Source organism: Rhinolophus ferrumequinum, chromosome 11 (genome assembly GCF_004115265.2).
Source record: "Rhinolophus ferrumequinum isolate MPI-CBG mRhiFer1 chromosome 11, mRhiFer1_v1.p, whole genome shotgun sequence".
In the NCBI taxonomy this organism is placed as follows: domain Eukaryota; kingdom Metazoa; phylum Chordata; class Mammalia; order Chiroptera; family Rhinolophidae; genus Rhinolophus; species Rhinolophus ferrumequinum.
In genome coordinates, this window is record NC_046294.1 from 42,287,966 (window position 1) to 42,305,908 (window position 17,943).

Consider the following 17,943-nt stretch of genomic DNA (forward strand, 5'->3'; position numbering starts at 1 on the left):
TTAACAGTATTAGTTCTTCTAATCCATGTGCACAGAATATCTTTCCATTTATTTGTCTTTTTAAATTTCTTTCATCCATGTCTTAAGAGTTTTCAGTGTATGGGTCTTTGACCATCTTGGTTAAATTTATTCCGAGGTGTTTTATTCTTTTTGATGTAATTGTAAATGGGATTGTTTTCTTAATTTCTCTTTTGGATAGTTTGTTATTAGTGTATAGAAACACAACAGATTTTTGTATATATTGATTTTGTATCCTGCGACTTTACTGAATTTGTTGATTAGTTCTAACAGCTTTTTGCTGGAATGCTTAGAGTGTTCTATGTATAATACTATGTCATCTGCAACGCGTTTGGATTCTCAGAAGATTACATTTCTCAGCATTGGACTTAAATGATGCTGCTGTTATTTTAAAATAAAAAATAAGAAATATCTCTGTTCTCTGTATGTGGAATTCTCTGTATGTGTATCTCTGTATGTGGAATTTTTTAGTTTTTCTGTCTGATTCCATTAGACTCCTGACCTGATTTCTAAACAACATTGTTTTCTTTCCTAATCTTTACTCTGTCATTATACTGTGTCTGCATCTGCCCTTCTATTTGCATTTCAGAAACCTCAGTTCAAGTCCCAAATATTCTCATAGCAAGTTTTATCCTTCTCTCCTTAGCACCTAACACAACGCCTGGCATAATGTTATCGTTGAATGATTGAATTACTGTAATAGTCAGACTTTCTGGGTTCATCCTCATACTATTTAGCCTAGATTTCCAGACCACAGAAACTTGTGTCTTGTACTAAAACTCCAATTCTGGTCATTGCTTTCTGTGGCAGTTCATTCTGTTTTTTGATAGTGCTCATTCTTGGAAAATTCTTCTTTTATATTGATTCAAAAATATCTCCGCTGATATATATTTGGCTCTAGTCTGCTCCACTGTATCTTCTTCTATATAATAGCTCTTTAAAGATTTGTAGAAAGTTCTCATATGTGCTTCTCACTTTTTAAGTTTTCAGACTAAACCTTTTAATGTATTGTTTCCAGATCCTTTACCAGTTTCAAAGTGTTTGAACTCTTTAGTGACCAGGAATACAGACTCATTCTAGCGTAAGAGGGAGGAATATTATAAAGATACCGTAAGTTTAACGACAGGCAGTACAGTGCTGCTGGAGTTTACAGGAGGCAGAGCTTACTTGCACAGCTCCTTGCTTGTGGTAGCTCTCCTTTCTGCACATGTGGACTGTTAACCTGTTTCTGCTGGTATGTCTCTGCCTAGAGTTCTGCTGTGCTGTAATTTTGGTTTTACACATGACCCCCTCTGGTTGCCTGACTTTTCTCTACATCATAGCAAGTCTTTATACATCTTTTTGGCTGCTTTAGTCTCTCCTTTTTTAAAATTTAAAATTCCCTCGCAGAGCAATTTGATTCATCTAGGATAAATTTTACAGCCAGGTCATTCTGGTCATAAGTCGCTTGCCCTTATCCACCTAGTAGTCCCATTCTTTTACTCAATAAGTATTTTATTAAGTATCTAATATACGAGTACACCGGGAATGATTCCAAGTGCCTGGGATACATCAGTAAACAAAGCAGGCCCAAAATTGAAGTGAGACAGACAGGTAACAGTAAAAGTAATAACCAAATAAGTGATTTAGTAATTTCTGTCTGGCTGGTGAGAGAATGGTAGGATCGTTATGCTCCTGAATATAACTGCTGCCCTTCCTTGAACTGTGGGTGCTATTTTTTTTTTAAGATTTTTTATTGGGGAAGGGGTACAGGACTTTATTGGGGAACAGTGTATACTTCCAGGACTTTTTTCCAAGTCAAGTTGTTGTCCTTTCAGTCTTAGTTGTGGAGGGCGTAGCTCAGCTCCAGGTCCAGTTGCCGTTGCTAGTTGCAGGGGGCGCAGCCCACCATCCCTTGTGGGAGTCTAACCAGTAACCTTGTGGTTGAGAGGATGCCCTCCAACCAACTGAGCCATCCGGGAGCTCAGCGGCAGCTCAGCTCAAGGTGCCGTGTTCAATCTTAGTTGCAAGGGGCGCTGCCCACCATCCCTTGCAGGACTCGAGGAATTGAACTGGCAGACTTGTGGTTGAGAGCCCACTGGCCCATGTGGGAATCGAACCGGCAGCCTTCGGAGTTAGGCATGGAGCTCTAACCGCCTGAGCCACCGGCCCGGCCTGTGGGTGCTATTTTTGATAGAAGGGGCTGTGGGCAGCTGGACATCATAAAACAAGTCTGCTGTAGGTAATCTCTCCTCTAGTTGTTTAGATAAACATATCATAGAAAAAGATTTAGTGAATTATGTATTAGAGTAGTATTTCTCAAAGTTTCGAGTCTATATTAAATCAAGCAGTATATACTTGGTACATCTACACTGTAACCACACACAGAAAGCAATTAATTTTTGTCAATTTGGTGCAATCAACAAATATCGAGCATCCCATTTTGTGTAGAGCAGAGTACTGTATTACATTTCTCCACCCAATTAACCCCTACTCATTCTTCAGTTCTTCTGCAGATACTTCTTTCTCATAGCTACTGGCAACTCCACACTTACTGCGTCCATAGGCAACCCCGGAGAATACTGTCTAACTTTTCTAAAGTCATTGGCCAAGGCTAGATCAGTCACTTTGCCTGGGGGTAATGGATGGTTGGATCATCCTAGGTCACTTGCTAATGCTTGTGAGGGCCTGGGTAGCCTGATAGCCCTACCAGGACCCAAGGGAAAGTGAGTTACCAAACGTAAAGGAGGGGAAAGTGTGCCTGACCACGCCAACATTTCCTCACCCTTTCTAAATTTGCTGTGGGCAGTTTGCCTAGCATATATGCTTTTTTCAAAGTAAGCCATTTCCACATGTGCTGGTATCCTGCTGAGGATCCCCACTTTTTATATATTAACTCCGTTTAGTCATCATATTTCTTGATTTTATGATGGGATAGAGAGTGTGGGCTGGGAAGGAAACCGTGAAGGCACTGACCGACTAACAACTGCTCCCTCTTCCTTCCAAGTTAGCTGCGTACAGTGCAGTGGACAATCTATTTTGTCTGCCTAGCACCTCTCCTTTCTAGGAAGTGGTCCCCTTTCTTTTGAGGAACTTCTCCCTCCCTCTACCCACTTACCCAGCTCCGTTTAATATGTGGGAGCTGCTTTCACAGCCACTCTGATTGACATGGCCTATTTCACCTCTGGACGTAAGGATCAGTCCACAGGTGGACGGACAGTCTTCCCTCACTGTTCCGTGCTCAGTATAAAATGTCATCCTCTCAGCATTCTTAAATAAAACCAATACTGCCTATAAGAATAGTAATCAGATAAAATACATAAACTTGGGAAATGTTTAAACATTCAGACTAAATGCTTAAAATTCAAAAGCATGCTTCAGAAAATATTTGTTTACTTTTTGTAGGGCCCTTTCATAGGTTCCTCAAAAGTTGTTAGCTGCGGCACTGTACATATTTGGAAACTAAGCTATTGTGGCTTTTTCCATATTTTATTTGTAGTCAAAGATCATTTTGCTATTTTTGTTTTTGTCTTTTTCTAGCCTAATTTCCATTTTCAAGTAAAATTATTATATAACTGAAAGTCTTATCACTCATGAAGCATTTATAAATTTTATATCAGCATTTCAAACTAAGCTTTCATTTTTAAAATTTTTTTATTAGTTTCAGGTGTACAAAGCAATGTAATAGTTAGATATTTACACCCCTCACAAAGTGATAACCCCCCCGAAGTCTACTACTCCTCTGACATCGTGTATATGGTAGCTATTACCATACATTGATTATCTTCACTATGCTGAGTTTCACATCCCGAGGCTACACACACACACACACACACACACACACACACACTCACACACACACACACATACACGGTGCCAAAAAATGTGTACACATTTTAAGAAAGAAGAAAACTATTAAAATTGTAATAATATATACCAATAACAAAAGATGAATACAAGTCACGTTTGACTTCTGCAACTGTGTTTCCCCGAAAATAAGACCAGGTCTTACACCGTATTTCCCCGAAAATAAGACCAGGTCTTATATTAATTTGTGCTCCAAAAGATGCCCTAGGGCATATTTTCAGGGGTTGTCTTATTTTTTCATCTACAACAATCAACATTTATTCAAATACAGTCATGTCATCTTCTTCTGGACCATTGTCATAACATACTAAATGCATCCGTCTTGCTGACGATCTTAACTGGGGCTTATTTTCAGAGTAGGTCTTATTTTCGGGGAAGCACAGAATTACAAGAGGTGCTCAAAGTGGTTACCATCAGCGTCCAGACACTTCTGATTACAGCGAACTGCTGCTTGATCAATGCTGACCAAAGTATCCACTTGTGTACGTTTTTTTGGCACCCCTGGTGTGTGTGTGTATGTGTGTGTGTGTGTGTGTGTGTGTATTTAATTGTAGTTGACATTCAGTATTATTCTACTTCAGTATTATTCTACTTCAGCTTCAGGTGTATGTGCACTGGTCACGCATCTACGCAGCCTATGAAGTGGTCTCCCTAATAAGTCCAGTGCCCATCGGGCACCCTACATAATCTTTACAACATTGTTGATTATACTCCCCACGCTGTATTTCATATTCCCAGGACTATACTATGACTACTAATTTGTACTTTCTAGGCCCTTCACCTTGCCCTCATCCTCACCCCCTCCCATCTAGCAACCATCGTTTTTTCTCTGTATCTCTGAGTCTATTTCTGTTTATAGTTTGCTCGCTTATTCTGTTCTTCAGACTCTACATATACGTGAGATCATATGGTATTTGTCTTTCTCAGTCTCGCTTATTTCACTTAGTATAGTATTCTAAAAATATGGACTGCTTCATGAATTTGCGTGTCATCTTTGTGCAGGGGCCATGCTAATCTTTTCTGTATTGTTCCACTTTTGGTGTATGAACTGCTGAAGTGAACACTAAGCTTTCATGTTTTTGAAACACTGCATACTATTATGAAATTGGTAAATAACATGTTGCCTCTGGAGAACTTTTGAAAGTTATGCTCCTGCCAAAGAGGAACTTTTCATCTGTCAAATTCACAATAATTAAAGCAAACACAATTTTAAAATAACAGTTGGAGAGAATGTAGTGAAAATGCCAGGGTCATTCTTATACACAGAACGTAAAAAAATTGTTATATGTCTTTCTAGTGGGCTCTTTGGCTTTTTGTGAGTCTTTAAAATTTTCATACTCTTTGACCTAGTAGCTGTATATCTAAGAATTTTTTCTGGGGAAAAGTGAGGTGAGGATAAAGATTTATATAGGAAGATGCTTTTTGTAATATTATTTATAATAGTGAGATACTAGAAAATGTATGTACATCATCAAAGGCCCATTGTAAAATATTAAGTAATAAACCAATTTCTAAAGCTAGGTTTAGTATGATCTCAATTCCATAGAAAATACATATGTTCCCCCCCAAAAAAAAATCTTAAACAAAACAAACAACCCTAGGATAAACTAAGTGCAAAATGTTAACAGTAATTGTCTTCGGGTGTAGGATTATGGGTGATTTCTTTATATTTTTATGTATTTGAAAAATGTTTCTGCAGTTAGCATTTTCATAATTAATAGAAATTAATATGGTAAAATGTTTCTTGAGCCTAAAATACATTCGGTATGATTTTCAGAACTTAATAAACAGTATAGGGACACCTGATTAAATATGATGAGATAAATAACATGCATTTATTTCTGTTTAAAAAAACAGGGAGACATAAGCTTAAAACAATTTCTGTCAATATTAACGAGTTTATTAAAAAAAACATTTAACTCAATATGAACTAAGTGCCAGGCATTCAGTATGCTAGGGGATACAGGGATGGTACTGAAAGAAAGAAAATGCTTGCTGTCATTTCCTCTAGAAAGTTTTCCATAGCCTTCTCTGCTGAGCTACCTAAGTTCCCTTCTATCATTGTGCTTACCATGATATACTGAAATTATCTGTTCATTTGTCTATTTCTCCTAGTAGATCATGAGTTCCTTGAGGTTAGGGGCCATGTCTTGTTCATTTGTGTATCTTCAGTACTGAGCAATATGTTGAATTAGCTCTGCTTGGGGTGTCAGAAGTGGTGATGCTCGAGGTGGATTATGAAAAATGAGTGCCTATGATAAACCACTTTTAGTTTAGTTTACTGTTAATGAAATCCTTCATGTCCCTATAATGATGGCTATATGAGGAGTTCCTGTGCTGCAACAATTGTTAATTCAGGATGTTTTTATTTTGCCTCTTTCAGATGTGACCTCAGTCTTAGAATATAGTACTGAGTTGGTCAGTAAAATGAATTTAACTTTCCACTTAACTTCTAAAGATGAAAATTTGGCCATAAGGTGATTGCACTCTAGGTAAGGGCCAAGGGGAAAGTTGAATTTACAGGGATGAGGGTGAGGGATGATAGTGAATGATTATTTAAAAAGTATATTAACACATTGAATCAGGTGTTACAGGCTTCCTTAAGTTAGATATACATATAATTAAATCAGAATGTTGTTGCTTTCACTTCAGAATGAGCTAGAACAAAATTTAGAATATGCAAGCACATGAAGGTCTTTAAAAAGTACAGCAAAGGGACGGCCGGATGGCTCAGTTGGTTAGCGCGCTCGAGCTCTCAACAACAAGGTTGTCGGTTCAATTCCCGCATGGGATGGTGGGCTGTGTCTCCTGCAATTGAAATTGAAAGCAACTGGACTTGGAGCTAAGCTGCGCCCTCCACAACTAGATTGAAGGACAAGACTTGGAGCTGATGGGCCCTGGAGAAACACACTGTTCCCAATATTCTCCAATAAAATTTATGAAAAAAAAAAAGTATAGCAAAAAGCAGTTTAGGTCAAACATACACTTTGCATCCTCAAATTACTCACAGATTTTATCCATAGTGTTCAAGCAAAAGTCGATCCATTCTTTTTCTCGATATTCTATCCAGAGAAATCCAAAACACTAATTTGAAAAAATTTATTCACCCCTATTGTAATGATACTGACCAGCGGTTTTCAACCAGGGGCAGTTTTGTCCCTGCCAGAGGACATTTGGCAATGTCTGGAGACAATTTTGATTGTAAGGACTTGGTGGTAAGGTGCTACTAGCATCTGGTGGGTTGAGGCTACAATGCACATCCTACAATGCACAGGACAGGGGCTCCCTCCCACCTCCCCCCAAACATACAACAAAGAATTACATCTGGCCCCAAAGGTCAGTAGTGCTGATGTTGAGAAACCTTGCCTAGACAATGGTCAAGTTCCCAGGACACTTTAAAAATCTTTGTTTTACTCAAAACAGTCTTTATAACCCATAACTGAAGCTTAGTGCTAACAGTACCGTTTCATTTGTCACTGAAAATTGCATTGTTCTTTGAAAATTTCAACGTGAGATACTTGAGAAGGTTGTTTTCCTTATTGAAAATAAAGGTAGTTACTTCCATGGTATGATGGAGACTCTAAATTTCAATGCCTTGGTCTATTTTTCTTAGCTTTTCACGTATGTCACTCTTGAGAATCTATAGGATAGGGATTGCCTGTCATTTCAGTATTGTGTTTAGAAGGTAGATATTTTTATGCGCTTTAAAACTTGAAAATGTTTAATCAGTATATCAATTTATTCAACTAATATTCATTTAGAAATAAGTATTACTATAATGAGTATTCAGATTTTTTAAATACCCTATAACTTAAATTTACTTTGATTTTGTTACTAGGGTCAGGAGCAGGTCTGGGGAAAATAATCCAGAGATTTCCACAGAAGGACTGGGATGATACACCTTTTCCACAGGGAATTGAATTGGTAAGTTGTTGCATTATTGTACTTTTATAATGATACTTTTCTTTTCATGTACATTTATGGTTATATTTATATTATAGTTACTGTTAAATAATTTGGTAATTTAACTAACATGTTAGTAGAAACAATCCTTCCCTCCCAAGTACAGTAACCTTTGAAGACATTGATTCTGGAATACCTGCTTTGCTGTTCTTTTTTCCATTTAAACTTCTCTCTAATATTAAAGATGAAATTGATGATCTTTATGTGCTTGGGAAGCTGAAAAATTCCTGTCTCTTTAGCCCAGTAGTTTTAGTGATAGTATATCATGACATTTATTACATTTTTTTAAAATTAGTTTCACCTATTTTTTAAAAAAATGAATTTTATTGGGGAATATTGGGTAACAGTGTGTTTCTCCAGGGCCCATCAGCTCCAAGTCGTTGTCCTTCAATCTAGTTGTGGAGGGCGCAGCTCAGCTCCAAGTCCAGTCGCCATTTTCAATCTTTAGTTGCAGGGGGCGCAGCCCACCATCCCATGTGGGAATTGAACCAGCAACCTTGTTGCTGAGAGCTCGGGCTGTAACCAACTGAGCCATTGGGCCGCCCCATTTGTTAACATTTTTTTCTGAAAATTTCCGGATTATTGTTTTGGTGAAAACCAAACAAAAACAGACAAAAAACCAAAAGGTTTGTTTAATGGTAACTAGTCATGTTGAGTTGGTCTTGAAATCAGAAATCAAGTTCTTTCTTTTTAGCTACAGGATGTTTAGGTTGCTTTATAATAGTGCAATTCTACTGCTTTATTTTTGTCGGAGGTTGACATAGTCCTAAAAAATATTTTTATTTTATAGGAATTCAATGGTTGAGCATAATTTATGATGGCTCGGACATTCTATCTGGTGGTGGTGATCCATGGTGGTAAAATGAAGGCCTGGAAAGATGATCACTAACACATTTAGCAATATGACTCTAAAGTTTGGTTCTTGAACATACTGCAATCTGTGTGTGTGTGTGTGTGTGTGTGTTTGTGTGTGTACATACACAGACATATGAGAAGTATTCTTCAAAGCAGTTCTTGTTGAGAGAACATTTGTGTAATACAATAGTGAGGAGTGCAGGCTCTGCAGGAGACTGCTTGTATTAAAATCCTAACTGTATGATATGACTTTTGACAAGTTCCTTAACTTCTTTGTGGAGCAGAATCCTCATCTATAAAATGAGGATAATGACAATACTGATCTCATAGGGTTTTTTAAAGATAAAATGGGTTAAAAATACACATGCTTAGAACAAGGTCTTCCATAAAGTAACTGCTTGTTAAATGAGGTAGCTGGTTGATTATTATTATTATTCCTGTTGTCAGTGTTGCTGTTTTTTTGACATCTTGCAGCACCTGCCCAAGAGGAAGGATTATTCATTCTCTTGTTAGCGTGAATCAGAAATACCCATTAAGAGTAAAACTGATGCTGAAAATTGTGAATTTTCTCATTCTAGCTAATGACTGTCCATTTCTGCTTCACTGAGGATAAAAGATACATCACTGAATTCCTAATTTTGATTGTTTTAACCTAACTGTGTAAAAAAGGCTGTGCGTTCTTTAGACCCACAGAAAGGGTAAATCTTGAATTTTGGTATTAAACAAAAATGGGGAAAGAATGAGGATCCAAGGAAAAATAACTTTTTGCAGAGCCCTTTAAATTCCTTTTTATTTCTCCCCCACATGCCTACAAATACTAGTAATTGGTCTTACGGTGTGAATAACTAGGTATTTATTTGAACTATTAAAACTTTTAAACTCTAAGCATCTTTTTAGTGATGACTGAAAGGGGAAATTTCCATTGCTGGGGACCTTTTAGATCTTTCTGTGAGTTCTTACTTCCATCACATCAAAGTATGGAGGGATGTGAACTCCATCACTTTGACAAGATGAACAGTGAACCACCATATGAATTTCAAGAACAGTTATTGGGGCAGAGAGAGATCATGATTTGGTACTAGCTATTTAGCTGTGAGGATAATTTTTGTGTTTTGAAAGCCAAGGGAACAGATACTATGTTGCCTTAGGTGTTTCTCCAGTATTGAAGGAGAGACACTTATTAATTATACTATTTAGAAATTTTTTTTCTTGGAATGATAGACACTCCTGAGTTCAAGTGCTATCCGTGTCTGTTAATAACAAGTAGAGTCATATGTTGCTGATTGGTGAATCGGAGATGCAAGTAGGTAGACAGAATTTGTCCTCACCTGGTATTTTCCTAGATGACTTCTTGGCTGATTCTTAGCAAAGGATTTGAAGGTTTTTTTGGGCTAGATTACAATTTAAAGAATATTTGATCTGCTGGATTATGTTGGAAATTTCTTTTTCCTTTTTCTATAGTTAGTAGCAGTTCTGATCCTCTAATGTTTACTGTGCTGTGTGTCAAGTACAAAATAAATTTGTTTATCTAATATCTATCAAAGTCCATTTGAAAACAATAGAATCATTGTTAAATTTTCATTGTCTTTTCAATTATTTATTGCTTTGTGCTATACTTCATGTATTAGGGACACGCAACGCTCTGCATATGAACAGCAGTAACTTGAGTAACTGTGAAATACTATGTAACCTAGAGTAACTCCTGTAGCTTCAAGACCAGAGGTAGGACTGATAAAATCTTAGACTGAAGGTGATCTGGCTCCGTCCCTAAGTGGTTTGTTTATCCCAGGGTGGTATTGACCCTTTTCTGATGATTTACAGGGGAAAAAATCTTAATCCCTTTTAATGTAGTAGTGGAACAACTTTTAGCATATAACATTAATGTTAGTATCTAACAGTTGTATAGAATTGATAGACTGTCATGAATTCACATAAATTAGATGATTTATGGTAGTGTATCTAATGTACAGATAAGGAAACTGAGGACTAGGAAGTTTAAAAAATTTCCCTAGGATCTAATGGCTAAGTCGCAGCAGAGCTAGGTTTCAAACTCAGGTCTTTTGACTCTTAGTCTCAACCAAGATCTAAGAATATTCTGAGAGTAACAGTTTAAGTTATGGATAGCATTTGTATTTTAGTGTAAATGCAGGATCTGAAAACAGGGTTCTATAATTTCGAAGAAGTGATGGTTAGAAATGTTAAAAGAATGCTGTGTTATTGGATAGAAAGTAGCTTCACTTATTTATTTTATCTGAGGATAAATCTGAATTCAGACCATAATATTATATTGAAATTATTTTCTATTCTCACTTCTCCTCCCCAGACTACATATATTTGATGTATTTAAATTCTAAATGAAAGATAATTGTGTTCAATCTAAAGACTGAACTTTTTGACTTTATGGGAAGATTATAGGCATTCATTCACTGATAAGTCAAATCCCAAATTTAATTTAGAGGATACTGAATTTATTCTTTCCATTTTTATATAAAGAAATTGCCTTGCTTTTCTTTTCTTTTCTTCTATTGAGAAATGCTGAACTTTAATTTGGATGGAATTTAAAAATAAAAATATGAAAATAAGCTAAACCAAACATAATGACTACTTTTCCAATTCTGAGATATTTTTATCTTTTTCTTGTGTTTTTTAGGCATACGAGGAAACCACAGACAGTCATATAAATAAAGTTGCAGTTAATTTTAGTGACAATATTTCAAAGAAAATTTAAGAATTGTTTTGCAGAAGCATTCTATGGCTAACAGTCTATTTTGGATTATGGACACACATGTTTTCATTGGCTAGGTTTTGGACATCAACAAAATAGTATTGTTTTGGCACTGCCTCTTTTTAAAGACGCCCTGTCTCAGAAGTGAATTTTTTTATATTGTAATTCAGAAAAATGAGCCACATCTTTACTTAAGAATGTCTGTACTAGGATATTTGTAGATCTATCTAATATTTTTTAGAAGACCAAAGTACTGTGTTAAAAAGATGTTGTGGCTTAAGTAAAAGAGGAACAAGCTTTTAATTGGAATTTCTAAATTTGAGGTTCTTAAGAAATTTGTTCAGTTATTTACTTTATAGACTAATGATTTAATTCCCTTCAGTATGAATCCAGTTTTCTGTAATTGTAAGTATAGATTGGGGAGAAGAATGAAGAAAATCTTTTATGGAACATTCTGCAGTTGTAACATAGGAGAAATAGCCTTAGTGTAGGATGCTGTTTGTGGGCAGAGAAGTAAGTATAAGTACCATGTGATGCTTTAATTCTTTAAGTTGTTTAGAATGCATTGACTACAACAAATTAGAAAGCAGTCATCCTTCTGACCTAGACATAAATACTAGGTCATATTGGGTCAGGGAACTGAGTACAGAAAGGATGAAAGACTTTTCTCCCCTCTTTGTAGAGGGATATGCATGAAAGGAGTTTGAGAAAGGTAATGAACATATTGGATGACAGAATCAGGGTTCACAAAGATTTTAAAAGGCTGGAGTTATAGGCCCTTTATCTAAGAAGATGAAATATAATAGGTAAAAATGTTGGTTCTTGCATGTGAGTATAATAAGCCAGCTGTGTAATTATTTAGAATAAAGATAGGCAGGATAATTTGCCAGACAGAGGGATTTGAGAAATACAAGAAGTCAGCTAAAAATAAAAATGTAATTATAGAAGATACTTAGGTAGTATCTAAAGGCTCTGTGCCGCGCGCAGTAGGTGGGGCGCTTGGTGATGAAGTTGTGAAGGACGTGGGAAAGGACTTGATTATGCGTAGAGTTGAGTCTGAAAACAACACTGCTACGAAGTATAGAGACGTGGCTTTAGGTCATCCTAAGGACTACAAAAGGACCTTTTAAGTTATGTTCACAACAAAGCAAGTGGATATAAATGGGTTTTAACCTGGAAAGTGGTGTTTTGAGCTTACATTTTTGTTTCCTCCTCCCAGACAGTTGTCTCTTTGAAGTAATAAAACCACGTGGCAGGTTGGAACCTAAGAGAGTCTAGAGGATGCATCTGAAATAGTAGATTCTCTTAACATGTCTGAGATGGGGTGTAGTCAGTCTTGCTATTCTTCTCACATTCCTCCAAGCTCACTAAAATGGTTTGCTGTCGTGTACTAGACTTGAAGTTACTTAAAATTCTGCTTATTTTACTAATGTATCGATAGTCTCGGTTATGCTAGAGAACCTTTCACTTACCCAGTCTTCATGGTCTGCTGCTTTAGCACTGTTCTCAGAACCACCTTAGACAAGATTTTCGTGCCATGCTGCGGTTCTACTGCATCTGGTGCTTTGAGGCCATAGACAGTTTCCTAAGGAAGATGTAGATCTACACAGGCCTAACCTGTTACAAAGTCATGTTTGCATATAGCCTGGCCCTCATTACCACATGGAATATTGCTACTTATCTCGCATGTCTTATCACCGCTATGGTTATTCTATCCTTCTTAATCTCCAGTCCCCCCCCCCCCCACTCTTCTGCTTCCATAGATCCCGAGTATCTTTAATATTAGCTAAAAAAAACTTTCCTTGACTTTATCTCTGTTAGGTATTATCCTATTTCTTCTGTACTATAAAATGTTTCAAATGATCCGTCTTCATTTGCTGTCTCCATTTCTCTAGGAGACTAGTGTGGTACAGTGGAAAGACTATGGGATCTGGATTTTTAAAACCTTGAGCAAAGTTAATTTACCTTTTTTGATAATACTACTTTTCCTGCTGGGCTTTTATCAGGCACTTGATTGTCTGTTAACATTTGAATAAACTGTAATGTTATGATTTCTTGCCATCCACTCTCATTCATGTCGTACACCCATCTCACCCACATCTCGGGTTTATTCTGAAGTATAGTTTATGTCCTCTCCATTCTGAAATTACAGAGTTGAAGTTCATTAATTTTTTTCTGAATTCGTTAAGGTAACACTGTTAAGGAGCAAGGGCTTGCTGCCTGACTTGCATGGATGCCAATACTATGACATCAGCTTTTGAGAAAATTAGAGGCTTTATTGTGAAATTGAATGGCTAGGAGACAGGAGGCAAGCCTCAAATCTGTCTCTTCGATCTCGAGTTAGCGGCAAGTTTTAGGGCTTTGGGGGAACAGGCTGATAATGTGGAAGTGCTGCCAGGACAGGTTTTGATTGGAGAGCTTCTTTGGAACTTGGACATTTATGGTAAGGTGGTAAAGGGCTTCAGAATCGGATCTTCCTGGACAGCGGACCCTTCGCTTCTGAAAGGGTTCTGGTGTTCAAGTTCTGGTCATGTCCATCCAGGTCCTTGGGTTCTGTGGTGGCAGGTGCATAAGACTTTGGTTCCAGGGGTAACAGGAGGTCAAATTGCTTTCCTCTGTGCATGCTTTGACAGCATGACCTGTGGTTTTGGCCTGTTGTCTCTGAAAAGCAATTCATCTTGTTAGAAACAGAATAAGACCAGTTTGAGCTGGTTTTGCTATTATACTCCTAATTGTTATGATAGATAGACCTTGAAATCTTAGTGGCTAGCATGATAGAAATTTTTTCCTTTTGATTTGCATGAAGTCTAATTAGGGAGTGGGTTTTGTCACCTTTACAGTGTGGTCCTCAGGGTCACGATGGACATCAACATCCAGTTGACAGAGTAGTAAGAGAAAGCATGGAGGATAGTACAGTACAGGTGGGTTTTGTGGGATAGGCCTGGGAGGCTGAATGCATCACTTCTGTTCTGTTCCATTAATCACAAATCAACCATACAGAACAGTTAACTGTAATGGGAGTTGGGCAAATAAAGCCTTAGAAGTGTGCCTAACAGAAAAGTGAAAGTGATTTAGTGCCCGACTAGCTTTACTCTGCCACAGTGTTCTTGCTGAATTCAAAGATCTGTGCCTTGTCTTCATTTTCTTTGACCACTTTATTTTTTTGACATCACAAATTCAGGCTTTGTGGCATACTAAAAAATAAATACTTAGTCACTATCTTATTTAGTTCCTGGCAAAAAGCTCCTGAAACCTTTGGAATTTACTATCTTCTGTATGCTAATGAGAGGACTATGGGTTTAGGGGTCTAGGTAGTTTCAGGAAGGGGGCTGATATGGCAGAGAAACCAACCACTGATTAGAGGGTTAGAAATTTCAGTCCCACTGTGGCGGGCAAAGGGGCAGGAGATTGAGTTTGGTCACTAATGGCCAATGATTTACTCAATCATGCCTACCTATGAAACGTTACTAAAAACCCCTACATGAAGGGATTCGGAGATCTTCCAAGTTGGTGAACACTGACATGCTGAGAAGGTAGTGTGCTTGGCGAAGGCCTGGAGGCTTTGCACTGCCCCCTCCCTCCACATCCTGCTTTATACATCTCTTCAATTTGGCTGTTCCCGAGTTGTATCCTTCATAAGAAACTGTTAAATGTAAGTAAAGTGTTTTCCTGAGTTCTGTGAGTTGTTCTAGCAAATTAAATCTGAGGGCGGCAGTTGTGTGCACTCTTGAATTTGTAGTATGCACGGAAGTGTGGGTATCCTGGATGTACCCCATTTGCAGCTGGAAATCTGAAATGAGGGTAGTCTTGTGGGGCTGACTCCTGAGCCCTTGCCCTGTGGGGTTTATGCTAATTCAGGGTAGTTAGTGGCAGAATTGAATTAAATTGTTGGGTACCTACCGTGTTTCTCCGAAAATAAGATCTAGCCGGGCAATCAGCTCTAGTGCGTCTTTTGGAGCAAAAATTAATGTAATATCTGGTCTTATTTTAATTTTTGCTCCAAAAGACGCACTAGAGCTGATTGTCCGGCTAGGTCTTATTTTCAGGGAAACATGGTAGTTGGTGTTGGAAAAAACTCACACATTTGGTGTTAGAGAAAAATCAACACAGTCATCATCATCTGAATTTTTTCTTTCAGGTTTAGTTAGTTCTTCTTCCATTTTTTATTATTTTTGTGGTCCCCTTACTACAGACTTTCTATAGGATTCAGTTTTTTTGGTGTTTTGTTTTCTCTGGAAAGTGGTGATATGACTATTCTGTCAGTGTTTTGTACTTGAATCTTAATCATGCCTTCGATTGTCCTTTTCTGCAATCCCTGTGCTCTAACTGTATTGCCTACATGTCTCAGACTGAGCTAGTCCATAGTTTGGTATCTTTTCCATTACCATTTTCAAGTGTACTTTTCAGTAGTGTTAAGTACATTCACACTGTTCTGTAACCAGTCTCCAGAACTTTTTCATTTTGCAAAAGTGAAACTCTATACCCAGTAAACAGCTCTGGTCAAACACTAGGGGCCTATAAATTTGACTACTATCTGTATCTTTGACTTGGACTATTCTAGGTACTTCATGGAAATGGAATCATGCAGTATTTGTCTTTTAGTGATGGCTTATTTCACTTGGCCTAATGTCCTCAAAGTTCATCCATGTTGCAGCATACTCTCATATCAGAATTTTCTTCCCTTTTACGGCTGAATAATATTGTGTGTATAAACCACATTTTGTTTATCCAGTCACGTCAGTGGATATTTGGGTTGCTTCCACCTTTTGGCTATTGTGATGAATGCCACTATGGATGTGTGTACAAATATCAAGCTCCTGCTTTCATTTTTTTGGGGTATATATCCAGAAGTGAAATTGCTGATCATACAGTAATTATATTTTCAATTTCTTAAGGAACTATTATTCCTTAAGTTGTGCATAGCAGCTGTACAAGTTTACATTCCCACCAACAGTGCACAACAATGTAATTTTTTTCACATCTTACCAACACTTGCTGTTGTTATTATTTTTTTAAACAGTAGCCACCATAACAGGTGTGAAGTGCTATCTCACTGTGGTTTTGATTTGCATTTCCCTACTGATTAACGATGTTAGCATCTTTTCATGTGCTTGTCAGCCATTTGTACTTCTGATACTTTTTAACAGTTTTTTTTTAGGAAAGTATGAGATAGGGCTTTATGCAGTGACATGAATGAATGAATAAAAGACCTATTGTATAGCAAATAGCCAAAACAATTTGGAGAAGAAAGAACAAAGTTGGAAGACTTGCACTACCGGGTTTCAAGACATACTGTACAGCTCAGTATACCATTGTGGTGTTGGCTTAAGGATAGACATGAAGATCCACGCAGCAGTCTGGAAGCAAACCCACACATGTATGGTAAATTATTTTCAGTTGAGTTGCCACGGTAATTCAGTTGTGGAAAAGATAGGGTTTTCAACAAATGGTGCCGGAACAACTGAGTATCCATTTGGAAAGAAATTAGCCTTGGCCTTGCCTTACACCATACAGAAAAATTAATCTGAAATGGATCATAGACTAAATATAAAAGCTAAAACTATAAAGGTTTTAAAAGAAAACTTACAAGAACATCTTTGCGACCTTTCTTTAAGCAAAGACTTTAGGTAGAATGCCAAAAGCATGACTAATAAAGGTTCCCTGGGTACTTGAAAACCCTTGAAAACTAGTGTATCATCATGCAAAAAAGATGGATAGTCAGATAACAAAAAGTCCCATTTTGTTTTGTAGATTTCACTTGACTCTACAGAATCTCTGGATGCTACTTGAGCTCTTTGCTTTTTGCTATTTACCTTTAATGAGGAGGAGACACTGGAAGAAATGAGGGGACATGGGAGACTAGTTACAGTTCCCCTAGGAACTCAGACAAAGTTTTCTCAGGTGTTACTTCTTCTGTTGAGCCAGGTTTTCCTCTTCAAACCAGAATTTTGGGTATATTCAAATCTGTGGGATGACTGACAATAGAACTTCTTTATCAAGGTTTTAATTGCTATAGATGGTAGCCAACTTTAGATATAAAAACATTATTATATGTGAAAGACTGTGATATGGAGGAAAGAATACTGAAGTCTGGGATTTTGTTTATCTGTCTGTATCAGTATATAGACCTATATGTAGATATATAATTCGATTATAAATGGCAACAGCTATTTAGAGAAAACATTAACCTAGGTTATATAATCCATTTTTGAAGGTATATAAGGAATGATATTTTGATAGTACCCATTCCTCCCCCTCCCCAGTTCTTGGTCTAATCAAGGTCTTTGGTAATCCAGACATCCTATTTACTGCATGAAATATGTTCACATCTTTTTGCTTGAGTTTTTATTGTGCTTTGAGTATTCATGTAGGACTTTTACAGTGACGGATATTATTGTGCATCGTCATCTCCTTATAACTTATACAAGTGTCAATTTTAAAAAGTGAAGTATTTAGTGGCCTCTAGTGGTACTTCTGTGTCTATTAAAAAGTCACTAATATCACCAATATACAAAATTTTAGGGGGAGAGTGTTAC

General features: G+C 37.2%; 1 protein-coding gene and 1 non-coding gene across 8 annotated transcripts in view; one reads left to right on the forward strand and one right to left on the reverse strand.

Moving 5' to 3' along the window:
* Positions 1-17,943, forward strand: part of SBF2 (SET binding factor 2) — a 401,342-nt gene that overhangs the window by 51,011 nt on the left and 332,388 nt on the right. For all 7 annotated transcript variants that reach the window (XM_033119785.1, XM_033119784.1, XM_033119786.1 and 4 more), the window contains exon 2: positions 7,703-7,788. In XM_033119785.1, coding sequence (XP_032975676.1) covers positions 7,703-7,788 — 86 coding nt within the window. The remainder of the gene's footprint in view (positions 1-7,702; positions 7,789-17,943) is intronic.
* Positions 4,822-4,928, reverse strand: LOC117031406 (U6 spliceosomal RNA). The gene has a single exon (XR_004424545.1). It is a non-coding gene; the product is annotated as a U6 spliceosomal RNA (small nuclear RNA).